Source organism: Thermobia domestica, chromosome 16 (genome assembly GCF_964235325.1).
Source record: "Thermobia domestica chromosome 16, izTheDome1.hap1.1, whole genome shotgun sequence".
Classification (NCBI taxonomy): Eukaryota; Metazoa; Arthropoda; class Insecta; order Zygentoma; family Lepismatidae; genus Thermobia; species Thermobia domestica.
In genome coordinates, this window is record NC_137469.1 from 142,946,007 (window position 1) to 142,972,563 (window position 26,557).

The 26,557-nt window shown below is 36.0% G+C and overlaps 1 protein-coding gene across 1 annotated transcript in view; it reads left to right on the forward strand.

Moving 5' to 3' along the window:
* The window catches only part of LOC145672643 (adenylate cyclase type 10-like), a 364,033-nt gene that overhangs the window by 107,310 nt on the left and 230,166 nt on the right, over positions 1–26,557 (forward strand). The window contains exon 4 of the mRNA XM_081741805.1: positions 18,853–18,965. Coding sequence (XP_081597931.1) covers positions 18,853–18,965 — 113 coding nt within the window. The remainder of the gene's footprint in view (positions 1–18,852; positions 18,966–26,557) is intronic.

Here is a 26,557-nt window from a genome sequence, read left to right on the forward strand (position 1 = left end):
CTTTTTCCATTCTTTCTTTTTTTCATGACAGCAAGCTCTTCTAACATTCGATGTAACGTCATGTCGATGTAACAAGGGGTGAGACTGGAAAGACTGTATGGGTCGCACATGTTCTTTTTCCTGTTCCTGACACACAAATCCGAAGTGAGTTGTCTGCTGTTCAATAACGGGCAGGGGAAGTGCATACAAGACCATAAACTGAAACAATCGCTGCTTCCAATAGTACACATATTCTAATACTGAATAAATACGTCGATTAAAGGATACTATCAATAAGTTATTTCCTTATTATATTGTTTCGGTTCTTATGAACATCAAAATTATACACTTCCTATAATGTTTTGAAAAAAATATGGGATGGGATGGGATTCGATCTCGCGTCAAAATAATAAAATAACTGCTATTCCGCCACTCTATCTACCTAACTACGGAGACTACGTTTTGTTCGCTTTCTTTTTTCTTAACAAACAATGTTCATAGCCATGGTGCGTATCGCTTCGAACCTTAAGATAAGAGTTTTTCTGTTTAATTCTATATTTTCGTACATCTTAGTTACAGAAACAAAATTATATTTGGCAAACCATCTGGACACTAGGCTTAAATCAATAAATTCAATTTTTTACTCCACTTTCGTGTTCCTTCCGCCAACTCGTTCACTGCGTATTGCCAATTTTCCTTCGCGATCGTGCTCTGCTACTGAAAAATCTCTGGAAATCATGGTGCCAGTATACACTAAACCGAGCGTAATTTTGTTTTTTGTTTATATTTTTATTATTTTATTATATGTTTTGGACATATAATAGATGGATTGCTTTCTATCTCATTAAATGGATTGCTTTCTATTATCTCCACATACTAATAACTGAATTTTACTCATAAACGTAACGAAAATGGAATAAATGCGAGAAAACGTGAGTTACAATATACGCGCATTTTTTTTTTTTTTTTTTTTTTTTTGCGCATGTGGGTACATGCTGGTTCCTCAGAAACAATAAATGTAAGTAGCCTTACATAGGGTATTGTAATTGCTGAATGTACTGTATAACCACTGTATCAAGCATACCGTACAGTATATTTAAGCCTAAATGGCATTTTATTAGTCATTTTCGAAAATCTGAACAATTTGAAAATCCGAGCTACCTGTGGTCCCAATTAGTTCGGATTTTCAACTTCATACTGTATATTAACATACTATAACTATTATGATATTGTGAACATATTTGTAGTCATAAATTATATATATATATACAGAAGCGTCGTTAGCGGAGTGCACGAAAATGAGAGTGTAACCTTTGAGTAAATCTACGTAGCACCTTCCAAACCTCAGTTTCCCAACTAGCATTATAATTGGTTAGATTTACTTGAAGAATTTGTGGCGTAATGATTTTCCACGAAACTACCAAGCGACAGACTGGTGTTCTAATCGTATACATATTACTTATCATCTTCTAATTTGATTTTAGATATTAATTTTATTATTATGTTAGTGATTTATATTTTATTATTGTTATTATTATTATTGATCTTTACACCGTCAATCCTTTCACATATATAACTTGTTTCACTGGTTAATTAAGACGTGAAGTGGTAGAAATTTGCCATACAGGATGAGCAATGTAGTATTTTCTCCAGAATATATACTGGTTTCGGTTTATTAAATAGAATAATTTTCTTTCTAATAGTTGGTACAAATTATCGTGATTTATAAAGCAAAAGTAGTGAATATTACATCGATTTGTAATAATATAGACAATACAATAGCTTCAGAAGTTCTTGTTTGGAATTTAAATTACATTAGCTTTAAATAGTTCTCACTCGTGACATACATCTATAGAAGCAGATCAAAGTGCATTGGTTGCTGAGAACATACTTTTCTACATTCCTAGATGCAAACAAAACCAATCTTGCTACAAAAATCTTATAGATGGTCTAAATTTTGTAGAAGCTCATTTGGCTTACTTTTTGTACTAACATTTAATACATGCACAATTAATATAAAAAAGCACAGACGTCTACTCTGCTATTTTGACTAAACTTCTTGCAGCAAATCTTTCATAAGGAATACAGAAAAGCAAAATCTTACATCGTCTGCTATTTTGACTTAATTTTTTGCCGCAAGGCTTCACCGGGAATATAAATTAGAAATATCATTTTTTCTTTGTTGTTTTAGCTTAACTTCTTACAGCAAAAGTTTTACAAGAAATAGAAGTCGTCAGTAGATTCTGTCGTTTATTATCAATATTTTGACTTCACTTTTCACAGCAATACCTTCGTAAAGAATACAGATTAGTAATAACCTTTCTGGTTTGTTATTGTAGCTTAACTTCTTCCACCAATCTTTCATATAGAATAGAATTCACTAAGAGCTTCTATCATCTGCTATTTTTTCTTTGGTTTTTGGAGCAAAGCTTTCATAAAGAATTCAGATCAGGAGCAACTTACATCGTCTGCTGTTTTGGCTTCAGTGATTCCAATAAGAATTTCGTAAGGAATACAGATCTTACGGAGCTTATGTCACCTGTCGCTTATCTTCAGTTCTGGAAGCAACATTTTCACAGGGAGTTGAGATTACGAGAAGATCCTGTCGTTTTCCAGGGTTGGATAGGGCCACCGGGCTACCGGGCGGCACCCGGTGCGCCCCCTAACGAATCGCCCGCAAGAATAGACCAAGCTTTAAATCGCGAAAATCATTGCGGCGTTGTGGAAAGAAGGCAAAGATTTTGGAAGCAGATGCTGATGGCCTGCAAGATCACATACCTATTTAGTGACTCCAAACCTGCAAGACTATCAACTACTGACTACCAACAGACTGAATATATTATTGAAATTAGCGAACTCACCTCATTTATTACGAATGCTACTGTCAAAGTGAAAAATGAACAGCAAAACTCTAGTTTCATGATTGCCGAAATTAGTGCTCCCACCACATCAGCTACGAATGTCACTCTCAGAGTGGAAAATGAACAAGAGGATTCCACTTCCATGAGTTTTGAAAGTGGTGCGCTTCCAACATCAGCTACGATTGTTGGTGTCAAAGAAGAAAATGAACAGAAAAACTCAGTTCTAGAGATACTGATTCCGTCCCGAAGTCAGCTAAAACATTGAAAAGTGTGATACAGCAGGAAACAGAGAAACGGACTCTTTGATACCTCCAGAAGGGGATGATATCGTCAAGTTTCTGAGTTCCATCCCCAACAACCAAAATAAAGCATACCTTTTAATCCTGTCAGCGCGTGCACAGCTTATTCTGCACATTGAATAAACACGTTTCTTGAAGGCTCTGTACATGACGAACTAACACTAAACACGCTTATCAGCGAGTAAGAGAATACGAGCCTTCCAGCATGAATGCTCATGTATCTAAAAAAAGAAAACATAGTGTTAAGAAACTACTTTCTCATGGACAGATAAAACAACCGTATTATCAGGTTGAGAAGAATGTCGAATATCGAGCATCGGGCATCGAATGTAATGCATCGAGTTGTCGAAGTGCTGAAACTCATTGGTTTAAAAAAAAAAAAAAAAAAAAAACGGGCTCACTTACAAGGGAAAAGGGCTGGAAAACACAGCTGCAGATCATGGAAACTTTTTGGATATTGTTCTTTTACTAAGCAAGTTCAATCATCCGCTTAAAAGTAATTTAGAGAAGGTCATCGAGAAGAGTAAACTGAGTAACGTAAAGGGAAGTAAGCAGCATTGTGGTCACATAACTTTCAAAAAACACGTTGAATTTTGTTTCGGATGCTATCAACACATTTATCAGACATTCTATTTCGAAAGAAGTCTCTGAAGTTGGAGCGTTTTCTGTTCTATTACACACTACTCAACAGGCTAGTGCTATATTGTTGTACGGTATATTGTTAAAGAAAGAATTTATTGTTACCATTGTAAAATGCATGCCTACCACAGGCCAGTATCTATGTGGTTTCCTGCTTGAAATTCTGCAGAAGTTGAACCTTGATATTAAGAAGTGTATTGGAAATTCAGCCGATGGCGCAAGTAATATGCAAGGACAATATTTGGATGTTTCAAGACACTTATGATCAGTTACACGTGTTGTGTTACTCTCATATACTCAATCTTGTCATATGTGATTTGACAAAAAGTCGCATTAATTCTGTGTCATTGTTTGTTCTGCTGAATGACTGTGCGATATTTATGCGTGATTATTATCTGCGAATAGCCACTTGGAAGATCAAATGTCAACAAAGGCATCTTGTAGTTGTTGCGAAAACAGGATGGTGGAAAAGCTTTGCAGAAAAGCTTGGTCATCTTTCGAAGCCAGAAAGAGCTTTGTACAGAGTTGAACATAACAATGAAGAAAATTGCTTCTACAGAAAATATCAAGCCACAAACTAGGTGTAAAGCGAAAGGATATATGCAAATCTTCTCGACTTTGAAACAATTTTGACAGCACAAGTATTCCTGAAAATAGTTCAAGTGAAGACTTCTTTGTCAAATTATCTCCATTGTAGGTCGTATCGAATGGTCACACTACTCTGTCCCAGGTGAAAGAGAAGACAGTTGATTTTGAATGTTAAGAATACAGCGTTAAAATTTTGCGGAATGGGCCAATAATAAATTTGAAGAGTTAGAACGTGATTTCTTTGTATCTACTGACCCGTCGACACCTCACCTTCGGAGGTGGACTCCGGTGCTTGGGGTCCCTGGTTCGATCCCAGCTCGCGTCATATGGACTCTGTGGTGGAAAACACCGTGTTCGTGGTTTTTCTTGGGGTTCTCCCGTTTCCTTCCACTTTCTTCATTCCACCCCTTCACTCATTGCTCAATATCACCGTCTCCTTTAGCCTAACCGGCATATTCGTGGGACGTTAAACTTAAAGATTTCATTTCATTTTTCATTTTCATTTCGGAGGTGGAAAATAATGTTTTGCTATGAATGCGAAGATGAATCTGCTTCCGATCCAATAACCAGATATTGTATCGAAGCATTGAACACAATATTGGATACGATAATTTCTAGCTTTTCTTCAACATTCAAGAAGCAAGATACTTTATGGATTGTTTGGATCCTAGAAGCTTCAACGAAGTAAGAGAACTTCCGGCTTCCGGAGAGACACGGCTTTCGATTAACTTACTCATCTTCTGAAAAAAATCAGTAAAGATGTTTCCAAGGACTTTTCAAGGAAATGGGAATTCTTGAAAGTCAGTCGTGAAGACAAGTACAAAATTTCTCAAAAGTAAATCCCCACGTTGAGCGGGTTTGTATATCCAGGCTCCTAACTATGAAAACATTTACGATCACTCCAACCCCAATCATTTCACAGATTCAACCTGTTGTATATAAGTTATTAGGACGTAAAATTGAATATAATTTATACGAAAAAGACTTTTATGCATTGCAAGACCTGTAACTGCCAAATATTCACCAAACAACATATAGTTGTATCGACATAAACAAAAAGAAGTGTGGAGCAGGAAACTACTTTACCCAAAAGTCAAAAGAGACACACTGAAGACATATGAACTGGTCGAGCGGTTTGGGTCACTAGTCTATCAATTAGAAGTTTATGTGTTCAAACCCTGTATGGAATGTTTGTGTTTTTAAAGTGTGTTCCTATTTTCATCAGAGGACTGAGAACATTTCTTTAAATAAATCTTTGGCAACTACTTTTCTCTCAAATTCCATTAGAAGGGAACATTATATGAATTGCAAATCTAAAATCCAAAACTGAAAACAAAATATTATGTTCAATATTTCATTATTATCCTTTGATTTGTAATGAAAAACTAATTATAAGCATTGACGATTTCAGAAGATTTTCCCCCGGTATTGGTCAATATATGAATGAGAGAAAACTGATAAAACATTATTAGTCCACTTTGAGCATGATCGAAGATAACTTATGGCCACGAAGGGGGAAATTTATGTCGACAGTGTCTCAAATTCTCCCACAGGTCATGCCCTGAAATCATCAGTTTGAAAGGTTTCCTTAACCAATAGAATATTACATTTATTTCTCGTTCTACGTTTTGAAATGGAAAAATCATAATTTTAAAGTGAATTATAATACGATAAGCATAAATATTCTTGTGTAAGTTATCGATTTCTAATCAGATTAAAACTCGAATATTCGTTTGCATCGCACTTTAAAGTAAATCCTCTCTATATATAATTCTTACTGGAAAGTATGTTTTACTCCAATTACTTAATCAATATTTTTAATAATATATTTTTATTGTAATACTTTAACCGTATTCACTGTTGTATACACTTTATTTCCCAAAGCAAAACCTCGCAAATGTATAGTGGACTAGTGAATATTATCAAATAAATTATCATTTTCTTTACGTAAATACTCCATCGCCTCACTTGAAACTTCTCACTTTAAATATTAATAATAATAATAATAATAATAATAATAATAATAATAATAATAATAATAATAATAATAATAATAATAATAATAATAATAATAAAATCATAGCCATACCTTTATCAAAATTTCAGGCTTAGTCAATAAATGAATTCAACGTGGTCTCTATTCGAAGTTCTATTTAATCCAATCCGATAGAAATACAAAGAGAAACTTCGAAAACCGGTAAAAGAAAAATGTTGGACTGGAACTAATCTTTAAGAGTTCCTTTCAATTTATAGACAAATGCCTTAGGCACTTTGTTTCTTTTCTTTAAGTTAACTGATTCACCGAACGTATCTGAGTAACTTGTCGCTATTTTCTACTCGATTATATACGTTTTACAATCATTTTCGTTAATCTTGAACGACAGGAACACGAATACAAAAACTTCTAAGAGAATTAAAATTCCAAACTCCCCCACCGGGAATCGAACCCAGGACCCCATACATCTTAAGCACACGTGCTAGCCACTTTTTTTTTTTAATACTTTATTGTACTCTTATTTAGCCAATTACATCAGAAAGGATTAACAAAGAAAATTGTACTGTGAGCATCCAATTATACCAACAAAAAAAAAGTACAATAGACACATCAATAAATTGCTGCTAGAAAATTAGCAAACTTTTGTTTACGAATTGAAAGTGCTAGAGTTTGCATACGGAACAATAATTGATTGACAAACAAAGTCACATTATTATTAAAATCATTACATAAAAGAATATCGATAGTTTGGGACGTGATCCATAAAATTGCGTTATGTTTAGTGCTGGGATAAAATTGATAATCTGGAAGCAGCATGAATGACGTACAGTGAATATTAGAAGGAGTTGTTCTGCAGATACGGGCAATGATTTTTTGATAATGAAACCATATAGCTGTGTTTCGTGGGCAACTTTCGAGCCGGTGTTGGAGAGTATCGAGAACATAACAAGTACCGCAGAAAGAAATATTACAGATTCCCAATTCATAAAGTCTCCCGTTAGTAGGATATATATTGTGAACAACACTGTACCAAAGAGATTGCATGGCAGGAGACAATACCGGAGTATGAATGTTTTCCCAGATTTTCTTCCAGTCTGTCATTGGGTAATGTTCTACAATACGGGGAACCGAAGTTGTGGTGCCATGATAATGATTATATAATTGTCTAACAGAAAGATCTTCAAGGTGACTCCGTGCGATAAGCGAGTAACTAATATCAAGAAATACGTCCTTGAGGTATGGCACAAGGGAAATCCAAGGTTGTATATGCAGGGGAGCTTGTAACTCAATATGACGTAGTGGTACACATAACGCCTTGCTGGAAAAGGATTCGGAGTAGGAGCATAATGTTTGGCAGACGCGATGAATCAGCAGCGAGTAGCTCTGAAATTTAATGTCTTTAAGGCCAAGGCCACCATCACGTTTTGATAAACACGCAGTCTCGTGACTTACCCTTAGGCAGTGATTATGCCACAACAGTTGCCCTGTGTGTTTTCGTATGATACTTAGGTATTTCTTCGGCAAGGAAAAAAATTGAGTCAGAAACCAAAGACGACTAAAAATAAAAACATTTAAAAGGTATACTCTGCCTGCAAGACTGACCTGCCGGACTTTACTTTGGTGTATGAGTGCAACCAAAGTACAGGTTGTGGTATGAAAATTGTAGTCTATAGTATCTGCTATGCGACGTTGCCAAGTTACGCCTAAGATTTTGATGCGATCAGTAAAGGGGAACGTAGACAAATACACGTGCTGGTCAGCCGGATTTATACACATCAGGCGTGACTTTTGTTTATTGAGAATAGCACCTGAAACGCACTCATAGTTCGATATGAGAAGTTCAACACGTGACAGTTCCTGTGGACTGGTAATGAAACAATGTATATCGTCTATAAATGCTTGTAATTTTAAGGATGTTGCACCAATCTGTAAACCTTGAAGTTGTTGTTCCAGTGTTAAAAGAAAGGGAACAAGAACCAAGCTATACAGAATGGAAGACAGGGGGCAACCTTGTGCAATACCTCGACGTACATTGATAGGATATGTAAGTGCACCATTAACCTTTAATCTTACATATCGTTGAGTATAAAGAAATTTAATCAAATTAAGAAAACTGTCTCCGAAACCATAGTTTTCAAGTACCTTAAACATGTAATCATGTGACAATCTGTCAAATGCCTTATGAAAATCAAGCGCCAATAAAGCGACCTGCGGAGAACTTGTTTTCTGACACCAATGAATACCTTCTCGTATATTACTTAGTGCTAAAAACATAGGTTTTGTATGTTTTAAACCATACTGATCATTGTGTAAGACTTGATTCAGAAACGGTTCTAAACGAGAGGCAAGGCAACGAGATAAAATTTTCTGGTCAACATTAAGGAGGGTAATCGGTCTAAAATTATCAAAGTCATGCGCACCTGTATGTTTAGGTACAAGTACCATTATGCCAGCGGTAAAGGAAGAGATGCACGTGGGCGTGAGTCGGAGTTCGTTATACATTTCTGTGAGAAAAGGCGTAAGAATGCTGTGAAATTGGCGGTAAAATTCTAATGTAAGACCATCGGGTCCCGGAGATTTATTTAACTTCCCCGCAAAAATAGCTTGCTTGACTTCTCTTTCTGTAAAGGGGGCATTGAATATGTTACGAGCCTCCGGGGTGAAGGTACCGGTCGGACGCTCGAAGCACGGGTCAGAAGATTGGGTTGGAGCGGGGGAATATAGGTTTTGGTATGCATCGTACAAAGCTGGGATTACCTGATCATGCTCGTGAACTACACCGTTAGGAAAGGAGACCTTGGAAATAAGGTTTTGTTTACCTCTGCGCCTTTCACAGATAACTGTATGTAAAGAGGGAACTTCATGCTGAAGCATCGTTGTTTTGCCTCTCGTGAAAAAACCTTGATTTTTTTTCGATGTAAAGTGAGTAGGAGTGCCTTAATTTCCTTAATACGAGGGAGTACGTCTACTCCTTGAGCAAGTTCTTTATAGTAGTCACATAATAAGTGATGGTAATAATTATATTGCTCTTTAAGAAGAGAGGATTTGTCTTTGCAGTGCTGTTTACAGATAGACCGAAAGGACGGTTTAATGTGATGTAACCACCATGAAAACAAACTTTTCTTTTGAGATTTAAAGTGCATTAAATAGTTCCACCTATTGGTAATTAGCAACTGTAGATCCTCGTCAGGTAAAATGCTGTTATTGAGTGACCAAACAAAGGATGATTTTAAGTACTTACGGATGGGTAGATCAATGGTACAAACCACAGCACAGTGATCAGAAAAGCATACCGGTTGAACGTTTATGGAGCGCACAAAATTAATTAAAGTGGTACTGACATAGATCCTATCCAAACGTGAGGATCCATTTCGTCGAAAAAAAGTGTGCCCTGGGGTGTTACCTTTATAATGACGCCATACGTCAACTAACTTAAAGTCTTGAATCAATTTACGTAATGTAGGAGAAGTATTGTAACCAAAACTTGAATCTATAGGATCTAACACTGCATTGTAGTCTCCTACACAAATCAAATCTCTGGTACCAGAATGTAACTCCATTGGAACGTCGGTGAGATAGAAGGAGTTTCGCTCAGCACGTTTGGTAGTCCCGGACGGCGAATATAGATTACAAAAGTGTATGCTTTCATAATTGGCTGCGATAATACGTCCTGACGGAAATTTTGAGAAAGCGGTTAATGAGATATCTTTGCGATATATAATGGCTGTTCCAGAACCAGTTTCGGAAGGATTGACTTCCCACAAATGATTAAAAAGAAAGGAGAAATTTTCAATATTGCATTCTTGCAGGAAAATTATATCCAGGGACGATTGGTTGATGTAATCGGCTAGCGCTTTTTGCTTGGTGAGACTAGAAATGCCATTGACATTAAGAGTGGCTATACGCGTGGCATACATATTTAATGGCCACAGAAAAATAAAAAGACACCAAAAAAGCACGACACAAAGAAATGACACAATACACTTGAAAAAACATAGACGGGGGGCAACACTCGCACACATTCCCATTCTATACTGGAAGGTGATATGATCACTTGTCCGAAGAGGTAGCACTATCATTTGTCTTAGCACTTGCTTCACTATGATGGGGATCTACTCGTGACCTCGTGAAACCAGACACACAATTGTTGTTTACGGGGGGAACGCACTTAGTTTTCTGAAGTTTATTGGCTCTACTGGATGTATCACGAGGGGAAGACTGAGATCGACCTTTGCGACGTCTCTTCTCGGGTAGAGAGGGAAGCTGGGATGCTTCTGTAGATGGTGAATCTCTATCGAAAGAATCCGTCACTTCCTGGTGAGAGTCATCAATGCCCACTAACGGTGGGGTACTTACCGTGATTTCAGGTAGCGTATCCATCTCCGATGCGGAAGATGCTGAAACAGTAATGCTCTGTTGTGGAACATCCGAACTATTAGGCGCTATGGTAGTGGAACTGGAGGAGTCACTCTGCGTTGCATTAGAAGCAAGGGTCTGCTGGGAGGCAATAGCAGGAGAACTGGTGTGAGATGCAGCTGTAGAACTAGGGGGGACACCAAGCGGACAAGTGGATTCAGTTTCATTGAGTGTCTTAGCAAAAGGACTTGCAGCAGTTGCAGTTGAAGGTGGAAGGTTCTCCTGTAAAGTTGGAGGACGTTTCTCACTTAACACAGGAAAACTAGTAAACGAATGAACGTTCGGTTGAGTATCCACTTTATTCAAATTGCCGGGCATGGGCGGGGCTCTGGATGGTGAGACACTGGATACTGAAGCTGATACGGTTGGAGGAAGACGACGCTTTGTACATTCCATCAGAAAATGATTTGGTGAGTCACAAATGGCGCAGGTTTTAACTTGACCTCCATACGTTAACCACAAACGTAAACCACAGATAGTCACATAAGAAGGTATGGGGCGCTTAATGCTCATACGTATTATCTTTCTCCCAGTCCTTACTTCATAGATGTGTCCAGTAGAATACATTTCGTCTGCAATTGACTTAATTTCGCCGTACTGAGAAAGCACACGAGAAATATGATGATCTTCCAACTCGGTGGGTACCAAATGTAAACGGACAGTCATAATATTGGAACTGGCAGAATCGATTAAAATGTTATAAGTACCAAGATCATCTGAATAACTAACCTTTCCATTCACTCGAAACAGAATTTGTTCACAAAGCACTTGTGAGATTAACTTAACATATAACTGTTTGCGACTATAATCAAACTCAATACTGACAACTTGATCAGGAAGCAGATGAAAAGTATTGCGGATCCATTCATGCAAGACCAATGTGTTAGGCTTGTTCACAACATCTTGAAATGACAAACGTAAAGTATTCACTCGGATAACAGACATAATGCACTTAGTAGGTAAACCTGTACTTCACACTAGACAATATGATGAAAAGAGTAAATATAACTCGAACTACTTGGTAGTAGAAAATACTCCACTTGACAAGGCAGGTTGAGTTGAAGCAAGTTAACACACTCACTATTTCCACTCGAACACCTACCGGAACAACGAGGTGAACGGCACGGCGTCTGCCGAGCAACTGCCACTAGACCAGCAGGGAAAGCAAGTGAATTGCATGTTGTAGTATCTGAAGTTTACACCTATTTCATCCTGCTGTAATAATGTTGACCGTATTCGTTACCTTCAGGAATGATATATGTTATTCATATAGGTTCTATTACATATTCGTTCATAAATATTATATAAATTATCAGAATTATTCATGATCTTCCATGGAAATTCACTGGCGCATGCACAGTAGACAGACAGTGTAATTGAAAGGTGAGTTCAACAGATATTATATATTTCGCCGACATTATTTAATAGCTAGTAGAAGAGATAGCAAAAATGAGTTTTCATAATGAAGATGGAATTTCGGTAGGAGATAGAATGATGAGGTGTATACGGTTTGGGGTTGATATGTTTGTTGTTGCAGAATCTAAAAAGAAAATTAATAAGATGTAGAAAACTTGAGAAAGGCTTCTGAAGAATATGGGATGAAAATAAATGTTAGAAAGACAAAATCCATGGTGATTGAAACGAAGCGATCGGTGTCAAATATAGAAGTAGCAGCGGGAAAAAACAGGTGACTAGTTTTTGATGTCTGAGTAGTGTTATTAGTGATATGACATGCGAACGTGAAATAAAAGCAAGGATAGAAATGGCTAAAGAAGCCTTTAGGATGAAGAATATACTATTTTGTGGGGCCTTAGAGTTGCAAAAAAAGACTAATAAAATGCTTCGTGTACTGTATTTTACTGTATTTATAGGACAGAAACATGGACATTACGCAGAAATGATGAGAAACAATTGGAGGCTTTCGAAATATGTGCGGGGAGAAGAATGGAAATAGCTAGGTCGAGAAGAAAACGAATGAGAGGGTTGGAAATGGAAGGAGAAAAATATTACAGTAAAACCTGTCTTCAACGGACCCTTTATTAAACGGAAAACTGTCTTAAACGGAAATATTTCACGGTCCCATGAATTTTGGAGAAGAAAACGTGTAAAACTCCCTTCATTAAGCGGAAACTGTGTTACGCGGACAACGGAAAGAAAAATAAACACTTAATGGAAAATTCTGAGTTCCGGACTACAGCGTTTAGAAGATGTTTAGACATTCTGTGAGACATATACATTACACTGTCTGCGATAAAATTTTCGTTCTTTTGTTAAATATTTTTGGACAGTGTTGACCTTCTCCAATCACTACTCATATTCACCCCACAAATTGTCCTTAATCCACGCAACTTGATCAAGAATCATACGGAATGTCGGAGAGAAGAAAGCGAGATAGAAGAAGAAGAAGAATACGATACCGAGTTCCAAGAAGAGTGTAGAATAAATACATATTAAAATGCTCTCAGAAGTTTAAATGAAATGCAAAAATTTGCATTACGAAAAAATGATTCTGATTCACTTAGTATAATTTCTCAGGCTAAAGTGTATGCGGAAAGTAAAGCAGCCAAGCAGCAATGTACACAGAAAACCCTGCTTGGCTATTAGAAAAATAAAGAAAACGTCTGCATAGCATATTTTGTATTCATTTTAAATTTTTTGTGTACTTATTCGTAGAAGAAAGAAGTACTGTAATCGAACAATGTACGTACAGCAATATATTTTCTCAGTATGCCCCTTTATAAGCATGTATTTAAAAAAAAAAGGGAAAGATCTACCTCCACTAAGCGGAAACCTGATTTTAACGGAAATTTTTGCAAGTCCCATTCGATTCCGCTAAAGACAGGTTTCACTGTATTAAGAAGAGGAAGAGAAACTGTTTGGAATATTGGTTAAGAAGGAACTGTATCATGAGGGATGTGTTAGAGGGTATGGTGGCAGGAAAGAGAGGGAGGGGACGAATTAGACTATACAGAAACATAATTAGACTATTGGCGATATCAAAACAGAAAAATCGTATGTGAAAATGGAGAGGTTAACAGAAGATTGTGGAGCATGGCAGCTTCTCAGCTGCGGTAAGTGACCCGCTGGTAATGGCGGAATACTTCTGATATAATGATGCTGATGATGCACAGTAGAAACAGAAAGATCCACTTTACTGTCATTGGTAATACGAATCACAATGCAAATTTCTACAAGTTGTCAAAACGCCTAGCTCTAAAGGCTGTAGAGAACTATCTGTTAGTCTGCGAGGAGAAATTATAGTCAAGTAAAAGTGGAAGAAATTCTCATTCAGATCGCTTAGGTTTTGGGCTGTGACGAAAAAGCAGTGAAGAAATTGATTTAGCGGTATGACAAATAATAATAATAATAATAATAATAATAATAATAATAATAATAATAATAATAATAATAATAATAATAATAATAATAATTTATTTCACAATTCATTTCTGCCAGTAGCTTTCGCCCCGTTACTCCCACTTCATGCTTACTCAGGAGGAAGCTGCGCGTCCCTAGGTTGGGAACCACTACTTTCCATTAAGGAATTCTGATAGCCTGTTAGAAATTTGCATTCTGACTAATGTCAGTAAACTGCATTTTTGTGTTTCTACTGCGCATGCACAAGTGAATTTCCATGGAAGATCATGAATAATTCTGATAATTTATATAATATTTATGAACGAATATGTAATAGAACCTATATGAATAACATATATCATTGCTCAAAGTAACGAATACGGTAAACATTAGTACAGCAGGATGAAGTAGGAGTAAATTTCAGATACTACAAAATGCAATTCACTAGCTTTTCCCGCTGGTCTAGTGGCTAGCACGTGTGCCAAGCTGTATGGGGTTGCGGGTTCGATTCCCGGTGGGGGAGTTTGGAATTTTAATTCTCTCAGATGTTTTTGTATTTGTGTTCTTGTCGTTCAAGATTAACGAAAATGATTGTAAATCGTATATAACCGAGTAGAAAATAGAGACAAGTTACTCAAATACGTTCGGTGAATAAGTTAACTTAAAGAAAAGAAAAACCTGTCTAAGGCTTTTATTTGTAAATTGTAAAGAACTCCTAAAAGTTACTTCCAATCCGACCAAAGTAACATTTTTCTTTTACTTGTTCTCGAAGTTTCTCTTTGTATTTCTATCGGATTCGATTAAATAGAACTTCGAATAGAGACCACGTTGAAATCATTTATTGACTAAGCCTGAAATTCTGGTAAAGGTATGGCTATGATTTTATTATTATTATTATTATTATTATTATTATTATTATTATTATTATTTAAAGTACAAAGTTTCAAATGAGGCGATAGGGTATTTATGTAAACATAATGATAATTTATTTGATAATATTCACTAGTCCACTATACATTTGCGAGGTTTTGCTTTGGGAAATGAAGTGTATACAACATTGAATACGGTAAAAGTATTACAATAAAAATATATTATTAAAAATATTGATTAAGTAATTGGAGTTAAACATACTTTCCAGTAAGAATTATATATAGAGAGGATTTACTTTAAAGTGCGATGCAAACGAATATTCGAGTTTTAATCTGATTAGAAATCGATAACTTACACAAGAATATTTACTTCGTTAGTTCTATAAATCTTTATGCTTATCGTATTATAATTCACTTTAAAATTATGATTTTTCCATTTCAAAACGTAGAACGAGAAATAAATGTAATATTCTATTGGTTAAGGAAACCTTTCAAACTGATGATTTCAGGGCATGACCTGTGGGAGAATTTGAGACACTGTCGACATAAATTTCCCCCTTCGTGGCCATAAGTTATCTTCGATCATGCTCAAAGTGGACTAAAAATGTTTTATCAGTTTTCTCTCATTCATATATTGACCATTACCGGGGAAAAATCTTCTGAAATCGTCAATGCTTATAATTAGTTTTTCATTACAAATCAAAGGATAATAATGAAATATTGAACATAATATTTTGTTTTCAGTTTTGGATTTTAGATTTACAATTCATATAATGTTCCCTTCTAATGGAATTTGAGAGAAAAGTAGTTGCCAAAGATTTATTTAAAGAAATGTTCTCAGTCCTCTGGTAAAAATAGGAACACACTTTTAAAAAAAACAAAAAAACGAATACTCCCTTCAGAGTTTGAACACATAAACTTCTAATTGATAGACTAGTGACCCAAACCGCTCGACCAGTTTTTTTTTTTTTTTTTTTTTTTTTTGACCAGTTCGTATGTCTTCAGTGAGTTTCTTTTGACTTTTGGGTAAAGTAGTTTCCTGCTCCACACTTCTTTTTTTTATGTCGATAAGACTATAAGTTTGTGCTGAATATTTGGCTGTTACAGGTCTTGCAATGCATAAAAGTCTTTTTCGTATAAATTATGTTCAATTTTACGTCCTAATAACTTATATACAACAGGTTGAATCTGTGAAATGATTGGGGTTGGAGTGATCGTAAATGTTTTCATAGTTAGGAGCCTGGATATGCAAACCCGCTTAACTTTTGAGAAATTTGGTACAACAGAGAAGAAATGACTGATTGTGCTGATGGCACAAGTGATTCAGAATTAGAAGAAAATATTTTTTCAGAAGTAAGACGGGTGCAAAACATGTTGCAAAAGTTGCCCAATGTACTTTTTTTTAGTTTTGCAGACTTGTAATTTGTACAGTAATGCTTATCCAGGTTTGCTACTAGCATACAAATTTCTATTGACTTAGCCCGTAACTCAGATAACATATATTAAGTTTTTCAAAACTGAAATACATTAATAATAGGTTAAGCAGTACCAGGTCTCAGGAACATTTGGAAACATTTGTGTTGATGTCTATTGAAAAAAGATTTCTTAAGGAATGTTTTGAACGAAAAGGTGATAGATACAGTAACATCAAAAAGTAGTACACTAAAACATGCTAATTTTGTAATATAGTATACATACTCCTTCAACTTCGTGTAATGCTTTAAACAATTCAGAGTAATATGCTAATGAGCGAATATAAGGTTTTAATTGTTAATTGTTAATATTATTGACTTACTGCGGAAAGGAAACTTTGCAACTTGATCTGTGACATTGAGATGCTAGTAGCTCTTGTGGGAAAATGATTCCGCGCCCCCAAATGATGCCTATCCGCCCCTATAATAGATCTATAACTCCAGCTGTAATACGAGGATAATTTGAGAGTTAAAAATCTTTTAAGTAGTAAATTTCTATCATTTCCGTCTTAGTAGAGAGATACAGAAGAAGGTGGTGTCTGTTCTTAAGACCCTGAATATTACAAAAAAAGAAAAATCATCTTATCTGTTGACCTTCTTCTTCTATGACGATAAGGGTTGAAACAGGAAATGAATTACTTCTACCACTTGTGGTTTGAATATAGGGTCAATTTTGGAGATGAAATTTATTATTTGGACGCTCAATCTATTCTGAAAAATGGTTTCTCGACATCTTACCGTTCATCCTTGTTGGAAATCAATATTGATACCGGAACTGTACATACTAATAATTTCTACCACTTCCGATTTTGATAGAGTGATACGGATACAAATGGTATTTTTCCTTGAAAAAATATAGCTTGACGGTATTTATTACCCTTTTTTTTGTTCTGTAACAATCAACGTGGCTGATCTCTACCACGTCAGGTTTGAATAGAGAATTCATGGAGGAGTTCTTAGGACACTGAATTGATTCTGAAAAACTGTTTCTAGGTATCTCTTTCCGTTTCTGCTCTATGGAAATCAATATTGAAATTGGAATTACTGGTAATTTTGTACCATTTCCGGTTTTACTAGAGTGTTACAGGTGGCGATGATATGTTTCTTGACACGCTGAAATGATTCCGAGAAACCTATTGTCGCTATCTATTGTTGTTTTATATGTATGACGATCAGCGTTGAAACCGGAAGCGCTAGTAATTTTTCACCCTTCCAGTTTTAGTACAATAATACTTCAAGAGATGGTATCGTTTTTGGATTACGCTAAATCGTTTCAAAAAACTGTTTCTCAATATCTATTGTCGTTTTCGTTTCATCGAGATCAATATTAAAGCCGTAAGTATTAGTGAACTCTACTACTTTCCGTTTTAGTACAGTACGGCATTACAGGTGGAGATGTTATTTCCTTGAGATGCTCGATGAATTCCGAAAAACCCCTTGTCGCTGTTCATTAGCGATTTTTTGTTGTATGGCAATCAGTGTTGAAATCGAAAGAAGTAGTAAGTTTTACTACTTCTTGTTTTAATAGAGTAATATCAATAATGGTATTCTTTGTTGTGACAGTTAAGCGATTCCAAGAAAATAAATACTTGTCGATATCTATTATCCTTTTTGCTCTTTGTAAATAAATATTGAAACAGGAAGTCCTTGTAAATTTCAACCACATTCAGTTTTGGTAATAACATGCGGTTATGTTTCTTTCAGAACGTGAATCTATTCCAAACAACAGCTTGTCGGTATTTATTACCAGTGCTTCTTCCAGACATGCTTTTTGGGGGTCACTGCCCCCAGAGCTCTGAGATTGCCCTCCCATAGGAGACAAAAATAATACGTCTATAATATAATAATAAATAAAATAGTACTGTATGAAAGCACTGTCTGCCCCTCCAAATACTAAGTGTGCCTCCCGGAACATTTCTTCTGAAAGAAACACTGTTTATTACCACTTTTGTTCTACGGCGATCATAATCGAAATTGGAAACGGATGATTTCTACCACTTCCGAGCTGAATATGCGATTAACGTTGGAGATGAAACCCATTCTTAAGACGCTGAATCAATTGCTTTAAAAAGAAGAAGAAGAAGAAGAAGAAAGAAAAAAAGAAAGAAAGTGCTTCTAGTTACCTTTACCGTTTTCTATCTGATACCTATCAATAGCCATAGTCGTTCTATAGGGCTTTCGACACTTATGCATAGCACGGTTTGGAAATCTAGAAAGCTATTTTTACTTTATAACTGCTTCAATATCAATTATTTAGAGCATCCATATCTGCCAAGGTGTTTAAATAATAGGATATAACTTAATCCTAAATCTAACTAAGCCAGAGTGAGCTACGTTTATATGTTATGATAGAATTATAATCATTTAACCTTCTAGGCATGTTGGATAAACTAGTCAGTGTGTTATTAGAAGCTGGAGAAGCAGCTTTGAAAGCAGACAGAATTTTGAAAGCGTTGCACTTATTGGAAGAAGCAAAAAGTTTTCTTGAGGTACGTTTATATTTATTTATTTATTACTTAGTGTTAGCTGGGAACATGATGACTGAGTGGTACAGCGCTAACCTCTGGTGTATGGTGTTCCTGGTTCAATACCAGGGCAAGTAAGTTCGTAGTGGGCAACACTGTGTTTGGAGGCTTTCTCGGGCCACTCCCGTTTTCTCCCACATCCTCATTCCAGCGATTCTTCCATTTCACTTAATCATCAGTCTCCCTTAACCTATAGAGCATAATTGTTGAACGCTAAACTGAGAGATTTCATTTCAATATTTTTAGTGGTAGCATTAGTTGTTATTTTGATGAAATATTGTTTCCCACCACATAATTCTAATCCACTAATTAAAAAGAACCAAGTGAAGGTTGTTTCCCTGCTTGCCTCATTGTGGAAATTATTTGAATATCAATATAAACTTGGGCTTGAAAGTATTACATAACGAAATGGTCAAAATATTTTGATTTCTCCTTTATCGCCACGCTGTTTGACCGTCGGTTTATAACGTAATAATTAAGGTGGATCACTAGATGTTCTCGGTGCCATGCTAAACACTGCTTGAATAGTGCGGCGTTGCCAGGTAGTGTTGAATGTTTACTGATGTCAGATAATATAGGAAGTAATTATGGAATTCTGCTTGGATACTTACTGGAAAAACATAGTTTTCGACCATTACCACAATTCAGAGCTAATTTCCGCTTCTCGAACTACAAGGCTAGAACCCAGGAATTTTCTTATTGTGACTACCACAGTAAAACTACAAATCTGGCAACAAAGTATTACGGCGTTCTGCGCAAGTTTCTTCTCAAAATCTATTTCTTTACACGTAAATTAAAATTTAAATAAAATTTGCAACATAACACGAAAAACGGTCAAAATCCTCATATAACCCTTCTGCATCTCGATAAGCCCCCCTAAATTGGCAGAGAAATCGGCACCCTTGTTCTTAGGCCCTTTCACTTAATGGGTGTAAGCTAGTGGTTTGCGTTGTTGCTTTACAATCGGGAGGTCCCGGCAGTTTGCTATCCTAAAAATTTGTTTTGGGATCTAAATATCCATTATATTTTAATCAAAAATTTTCTTCTAGGCCTATATCTGGAGAACTACATATAGTGTAGACAAATCGAAATTATCACTTAACCCAGTATGATGGTCTTATTCCGTAGAAAATACGAAAACTCAATATAGGGGCCGTTCAGAAACGTTGTGGCCCCTGATCCAAAAACTAATTATTGGCGAAAACTGCAATCTTTTGATCCACTTTTTTGATCATTCCTAAAATTCTTGTTTCTTTTACTTCTGGCAATACCTTGGTAGTATATTTAAGTAGAGGACCTGGCTGACTGCTTACCACTTTGTGTCCTATTGTTGTAGATTGCCTTCGTACGCTCAGCTAGTTTGCTAAATAAATGAAACTATTATCATTAAATGTAGTTTGTAATATGTAAGTTCTTTTTCTATTTAATATTAATATAAAAACCAGAAAAACTTGTAGGGTATGTATGTATGTTCTGCAGACAACTTTCCCCCTTTCAATATTTTTGACCAGCACACAGGATAGCACAAAGCATTTACAGAAGAGGTCCAACTAGCTATACATAGCGCAAAGTATTTCCATAACAAGAACGTTAAAGCGAGATCGCATAGGCTTTTATGACATTTTAAAATCATAAAAACTTACAATCTAAAAGCTTATAACTAACTTACATCTAAAACTTATAACTAAAACTACAACTACTCCTCTTTTATCTTATAATGACCCCAAGCTAATGTATTTTCACCATCTCGTAATATATATCTTTTATCATCTGAAGAATCTAATACTAGCTTATGAACGGTTATACTATATATATATCAAATAGGTAAAAAAAATCATCTACCTTTTCCTCGAGTAACAAACATTTTCGATACATATCTAAGTTTTTAACAGTAACAAAGATTTTCGATACACATCTAAGCTTTAAGAATAACAAACATTTTCGACACACACCCAAGCTTTAAGAGTAACAAAGATTTTCGATACATACATAAGCTTTAAGAATAACAAACATTTTCGATACACATCTAAGCTTTAAGAATAACAGACATTTTCGATACATACATAAGCTTTAACAGTAACGAACATTTTCGACACACACCCAAGCTTTAAGAGTAACTAACAATTTCGATACATACCCAGACTATAAGAATATTGCGTCAATTTAGCATTTACATATACATATATAATTTTGACCAGCACCCAAACTTTAACAATAGCAAAGAAGGTCGACAAACACATAAATCTTAAGAGCAACAAATAGCTTCGGCACATACACTAACATATAATTGTAAGGCATGCGTAAACCACCCTTACAGTTCTAAACACACAGTACTAGAGTTCTTAATATCAGCATATTTGCTTTAATTGTAGTTCCAATCTTAATACAGCCGTGCATTCTTCTATTGTTTTGTCTTTTAATTTTTTTTAATTTTTTATATAATAAATGGTCGATGAAAATTCCATTACTATTAGTTCTACAGCCACTACAGCTACCAATACTAGAACACAACCTAGAGAGTTTACAATTTGGGAATTTCTCGGTAAAGATAAGACAACAGCAGAAAGGTTTAACCAATGGCTGCTGCTAGAAAACTTACATAACAACAACTTATTAACAAACATTGGAGACATTAAATACGCCGAAGGAGAACCACGACTAAAGTCTCTAAAACCAATTACACCACCATTCTGCGATAATATTATGCTCGTTAAGATCTCTAGTTGGGAATTGTGTTGTGAGAAGCAGAAGACTAACAATAAGTTCCTAATTAAGAAAGAGGCGTGTAATACCTTTAATTCGTTTTTAAGAGCCCAATTTAGCGAGTTCTCTTTAGCATTGCACGGTGTAAAAGCTAAGGTACCATTCTTCTTAACTACAGAAACTCCTAGAGCCAAAGGTGTACAAGAGGTGACTGTCCTACATCTAAAAGAAATAAGGAAACGGTACAAGGAGCTTATTGTAGTCCTTTACAAAATATAGTTAGAAGAGGTACCAATAGAAATTCTACTTTACCAGACACCTTAGAACAAATAAGGACAGAACATTATTACCTTTCAGATTTAGACATTATCCAAGACTTTGAAGGCGTGTTTAAGAAAAGAGAGATGGAAGAGTACCTTATACATTATTTTAACTTTAAGATGGAAGGAAATGTTTTTGCATAAGATTACGACGAAGAAGAGTCCCTTAAGGTTATATGCAGAAACGATAACACTGTTGAAATCGATTGCCTAAGGTGGAACACGGATAATTCTTCTGTTAAAATTTACAATAAGTTCGTATGCTAGGTAACCAGCACAGGTGTAACTAAAACATTGGGAAACCACATAATTGATTTTGTTAAATGTCCAGATAAGAGGTTAGGAGAGACATTCCACTCCAAACTAGCTCAACAGAATGGTATTACAAGGTTGGAAGCTATTATTTATAATTACAACAACCACCACTTGGGCACTATAACTAAGAGCTGGGATCCTGTAGATGATTGTTTAACCTTATTGGAAGACACTATATGTTATTTCGCGTATGTGGGCTAAGTTGACAAGCGTTTTAGAAAATAGTTGCCTTATAGTTAACAAAACCCAAAGACTCTTAAGCTATGCATACTGGGGAAATTTACATACTAATAAGCTAACTGGATTACAAACAAAACTGCTAGAGGACGCCAATGTACAAGAAAAACAGATAAGGTTTGTGCTGTCTGCCTTTAGTCTAAATATGTTGCCAATTAACTACATTACAGTTACAGAAGAACGTGGTTCGAAAGTAAGCTTTTCCCAGAAGTGTTAACACGGGTATTTAAAAGAGGGCAAGACGTATTTTACTAAATCTAATACACTCTTTTCCACTATACCAACAAGCATCGATCTTACAGCTTTAGGTTTGGTACCAACAGAGAATGTTACTCCAGAAGTGTATCTAAAAAGATTTAACGTTAATAGTGCCTTGTGTCCTTGTGTTGTTAGAGAGATTTGTTCACATAAAGAAGTATCTCTAAAGTCCACCAAAGCAAGACCAGCAGAGTTAGAAAATCTGGAGATCTCCAGACAACAACAGAACTACAGAGAATCCCAGAGATAAGCATTAGAACAGGCTAAAGACAGATACAAACGGCTAATGGTACAGCTTAAACAAAAGGAAGAACACGAAAAGGAAGCAAAACTCTTATTCTCTTCGCCTTGGACCGAATTAGACCTACATGCTTCTTATGTAGTGTTAGCGCTTACAATTCGAGAAACTAAAACCTATAAGTATGTTGGAGCCATGGTAAGAAAAGTAGACACGGCAGAGAAGTCTGTTAGGTATACTAAAGGTTATTGCAAAGGTTTGTTTTCCAATCTGCTTTCCAAACGAGACCTCTTACAAGCTAATGGATTTGTTTCTCTAGAACTTAAAGCGTTTACAATTTTTTACCTTCATAACTTTACACCCCTTGCAACAATAAAAACCGGTAGTCTTAGCACTTATTGTGGACAATTTTCCTGCGATTGATTCTTTTAATTTGAGCGATTGCCTTTCCAGAGTAGCCCCACAAATTGAGAACGAGTTAGACTTACAAGAAGAGATCGATACACTATCAATGGGCAGTTTAGATTCTACTGCTAAAGTTGTAAATTGTGTGAGTGCCCTATATAACACGTATATCATATAGTATGTTCCTTCTACTATCTTATACTACGCTTCTACACCTGAAAATTAATTCGTGAGACACTCACGTAATATAAATAAATTTGCTTACTAATCGTCTAGGTAACTAGTAAACAATAAACTTAATATCAATACCCAAGGTTCAGGGAATTTTATATCAATCAGACTTTCCAAGTAGACCAGTTTATTCAAAATTTCAGAAACCAAAAACAAAAAAAAATAATGTTCTCTGAGATTAATATCCCTTAATGTAAATGATTTCTCTAATCATAAAAAAAATTCGTTCAGGTACAGCTCTAGACCCAGAGGTCCCCACCTATTTAAAACCTTAAATAACAGTTCGCTCCAAACATGAAGCTTCCTTTAAAATTTGTCTAAAATTCCTTAAGAGAGGTTCTGAACGTGCGTCCTCGTACAAGCCATCATGAACCTCACATACTCTAAAGACAGACCCAACATTCTGAGTACAGTCTGGCCTAAATCCCTAATTCAGGAATCGCCCTTTATTGGACAACCCTTAAGGAAATCAGCTAGCTAACAGACTTTAAAAAGGTAAAGGGAAATGGAAGATTCCTTCATTTAGGAATAAAGCACCTTCATTCAGGCTCGGTAGTAGGAGTAAAAATCAAAACAAACCACAGCCTACCATCCCCTTATGTGAGGAATCAGCCGTGAAAATTCTAATCGGCTAATCAGAAACAACTAACCGAGAAAAAAAGTATATATTACTCATCCGGCTCGGTTGCCATAGCAACAGCCTTCCCTAAAATCAAAATAAAGAAAATTTCTGAAAACATACAGCGTTCGGAAGGAATGTTGTCACAATAGATCTAAAGATCCCTACTAAATTTCATTTCCTTAAATATTCCTAACCGGGAATCGAACCTATCCTTAGACCATACCCATGGACATACAACCAGAACTCAAATATTCTGATTCGTATTCCGCTTAACAAGTCTAAAGGTTGACCCTATACACAGCCATCTCTTTCGGCTGTACCCCTGCTCTGACTTAAAAGAAAAGTCGCGAAGCAATAAAGAGACCCAAGGAGCACGAAAGCTCCTCCCGCTAAAAAATTCCGTCTCGATTCCATCAAAAGAATCCAAAATCTGCCTCCTCGCTGCCATTCCCTTCTTACTTATATACGATTTAACAGCTGTCCCCCTCTCCCCTACGACGAGAAGAAACTGTCACTGAGCTTAACAGTGTTTCCAAAAGAGCTAGCTAGCTACTAAACTTTTGCCTTACTTGGAATTAATTTTTTTTAAACTGAAAAGAATAACTATAAAGATTAACATATACATATACATATATATACATTAAACAATACATAAATGCACACATGAAATATATAAATTTATATAAAGATTAATAGACAAAAATACCAATCTATAATAATTTTACCAGCGCTGTTTTTTTAACCTAATTATATATGTATTAATAAACAAGAAATAATATGAATATTAGATTTCCTTTAAATATATGCATATATGTTCAAAACTAGCAATGGGCCTGAAAGTGCTCATTGCATATACCGCGACCTTTAAAAAAAAAACTGTGTTTTCCACTTAACTTTCTCAGTTCATAGTCTCTTCCAGTCTTTTTCCCCCGAATACATTAAGGGAAAAAATCACTTTCGAAACACAAACACAAATTTCACATACACTCACTTAAACTTTGATAAGATATGAATTTGGGACTTATGAGTGCCCAAAAGTCTGAAGTCCGGAACAGTTTTTTTCCCCGTTCACATTGAGGGAAAATTCACTTCAAAAATACACAATCAGCACAATTATTTACAGCACACAAAAAAAATCAGAACTGATAATTTGTCTCGAGGACTTATGGCTGCCTCGAAAGTCTAAAGTCTCTTACAGTTCACGAATCAATTTTGAACCAAATAACACTTTCCTAAAAAAAAGAGAATTATTGACTTACAATCAATCCTTAAAGATGCAACTTCCTCCTGATTTGGGATGCTCCTTCTTTCTCTCCGGAAACCTGATGTTTTTCCCTGGAGTCCTTGGAATTCCCAGTCCTTCTTCATCCGTAAAAAGGTCTAAGAAATCCTCTTCCTCCTGTTGCGTTCTTGAGGGACCCGGTAGATGCTCAAAAGAATGGTGCTCCTCCTCTTTTAGCCGCTCGCACTGTATGTCCCGAATATCCTTCAGTGTCATTTCGGCCGCTTCCACTTGGCTTCTTTTGGAACTTGAAGTTTCATCTTGAGCAAACCTTGCTCTCCTTTTATTGTTTTTCGGTGCATCAACGTGGCATAATAATTGAAGCCTTAACGGGTTTTCAGGGTTTGGTCTGGCACCTACGTATACTGACCTAGTCTGGCGAGACATGCTGTCTTAATGCAACTTTAGAGAAACTAAGGCTCTGAACTTTATGGTCTCGTCTCGTGACGTGAACTGCTGTCGAAGCGAACTAAGCTTGAACTAGCTAAAATAAAAACATCTCTAAGGGCGGTTGATGTTTACAAAATCCAACTTCGAGAAAAAAAGAAAAAATCAAACTACAGGGTCGGAGGGTAGTTTTACTCTCCCCCCACCTTTCTTCTTTATTTCGTTCGGACTGATTTCCTTCGCGTACTCAGCTTGTAATTCGACGACGTGTTTAGCAAAGTCGGGAGCTTTAAAAACAGGTTTCATCATATCTGCATTGGTTTTTACTGTCCTCGCGGACCACTTGTTCCTTACCAAAAATGTGTTTGTGGTTACCTGACTCTGTATCCGCCACGGACCAGAATATCGATTCGCCAACGATGCGCTAATATTCTGAGTAGGCGAGGAAATCCTAATGACTCTCAGCCATATATCTTGTCCTACTTTAAAAGGACTTGGTCGTCTTCCCTTATTATAAATCTTCCCATATGCTCTATGCTTCTCTTCCTGAATTTTGTT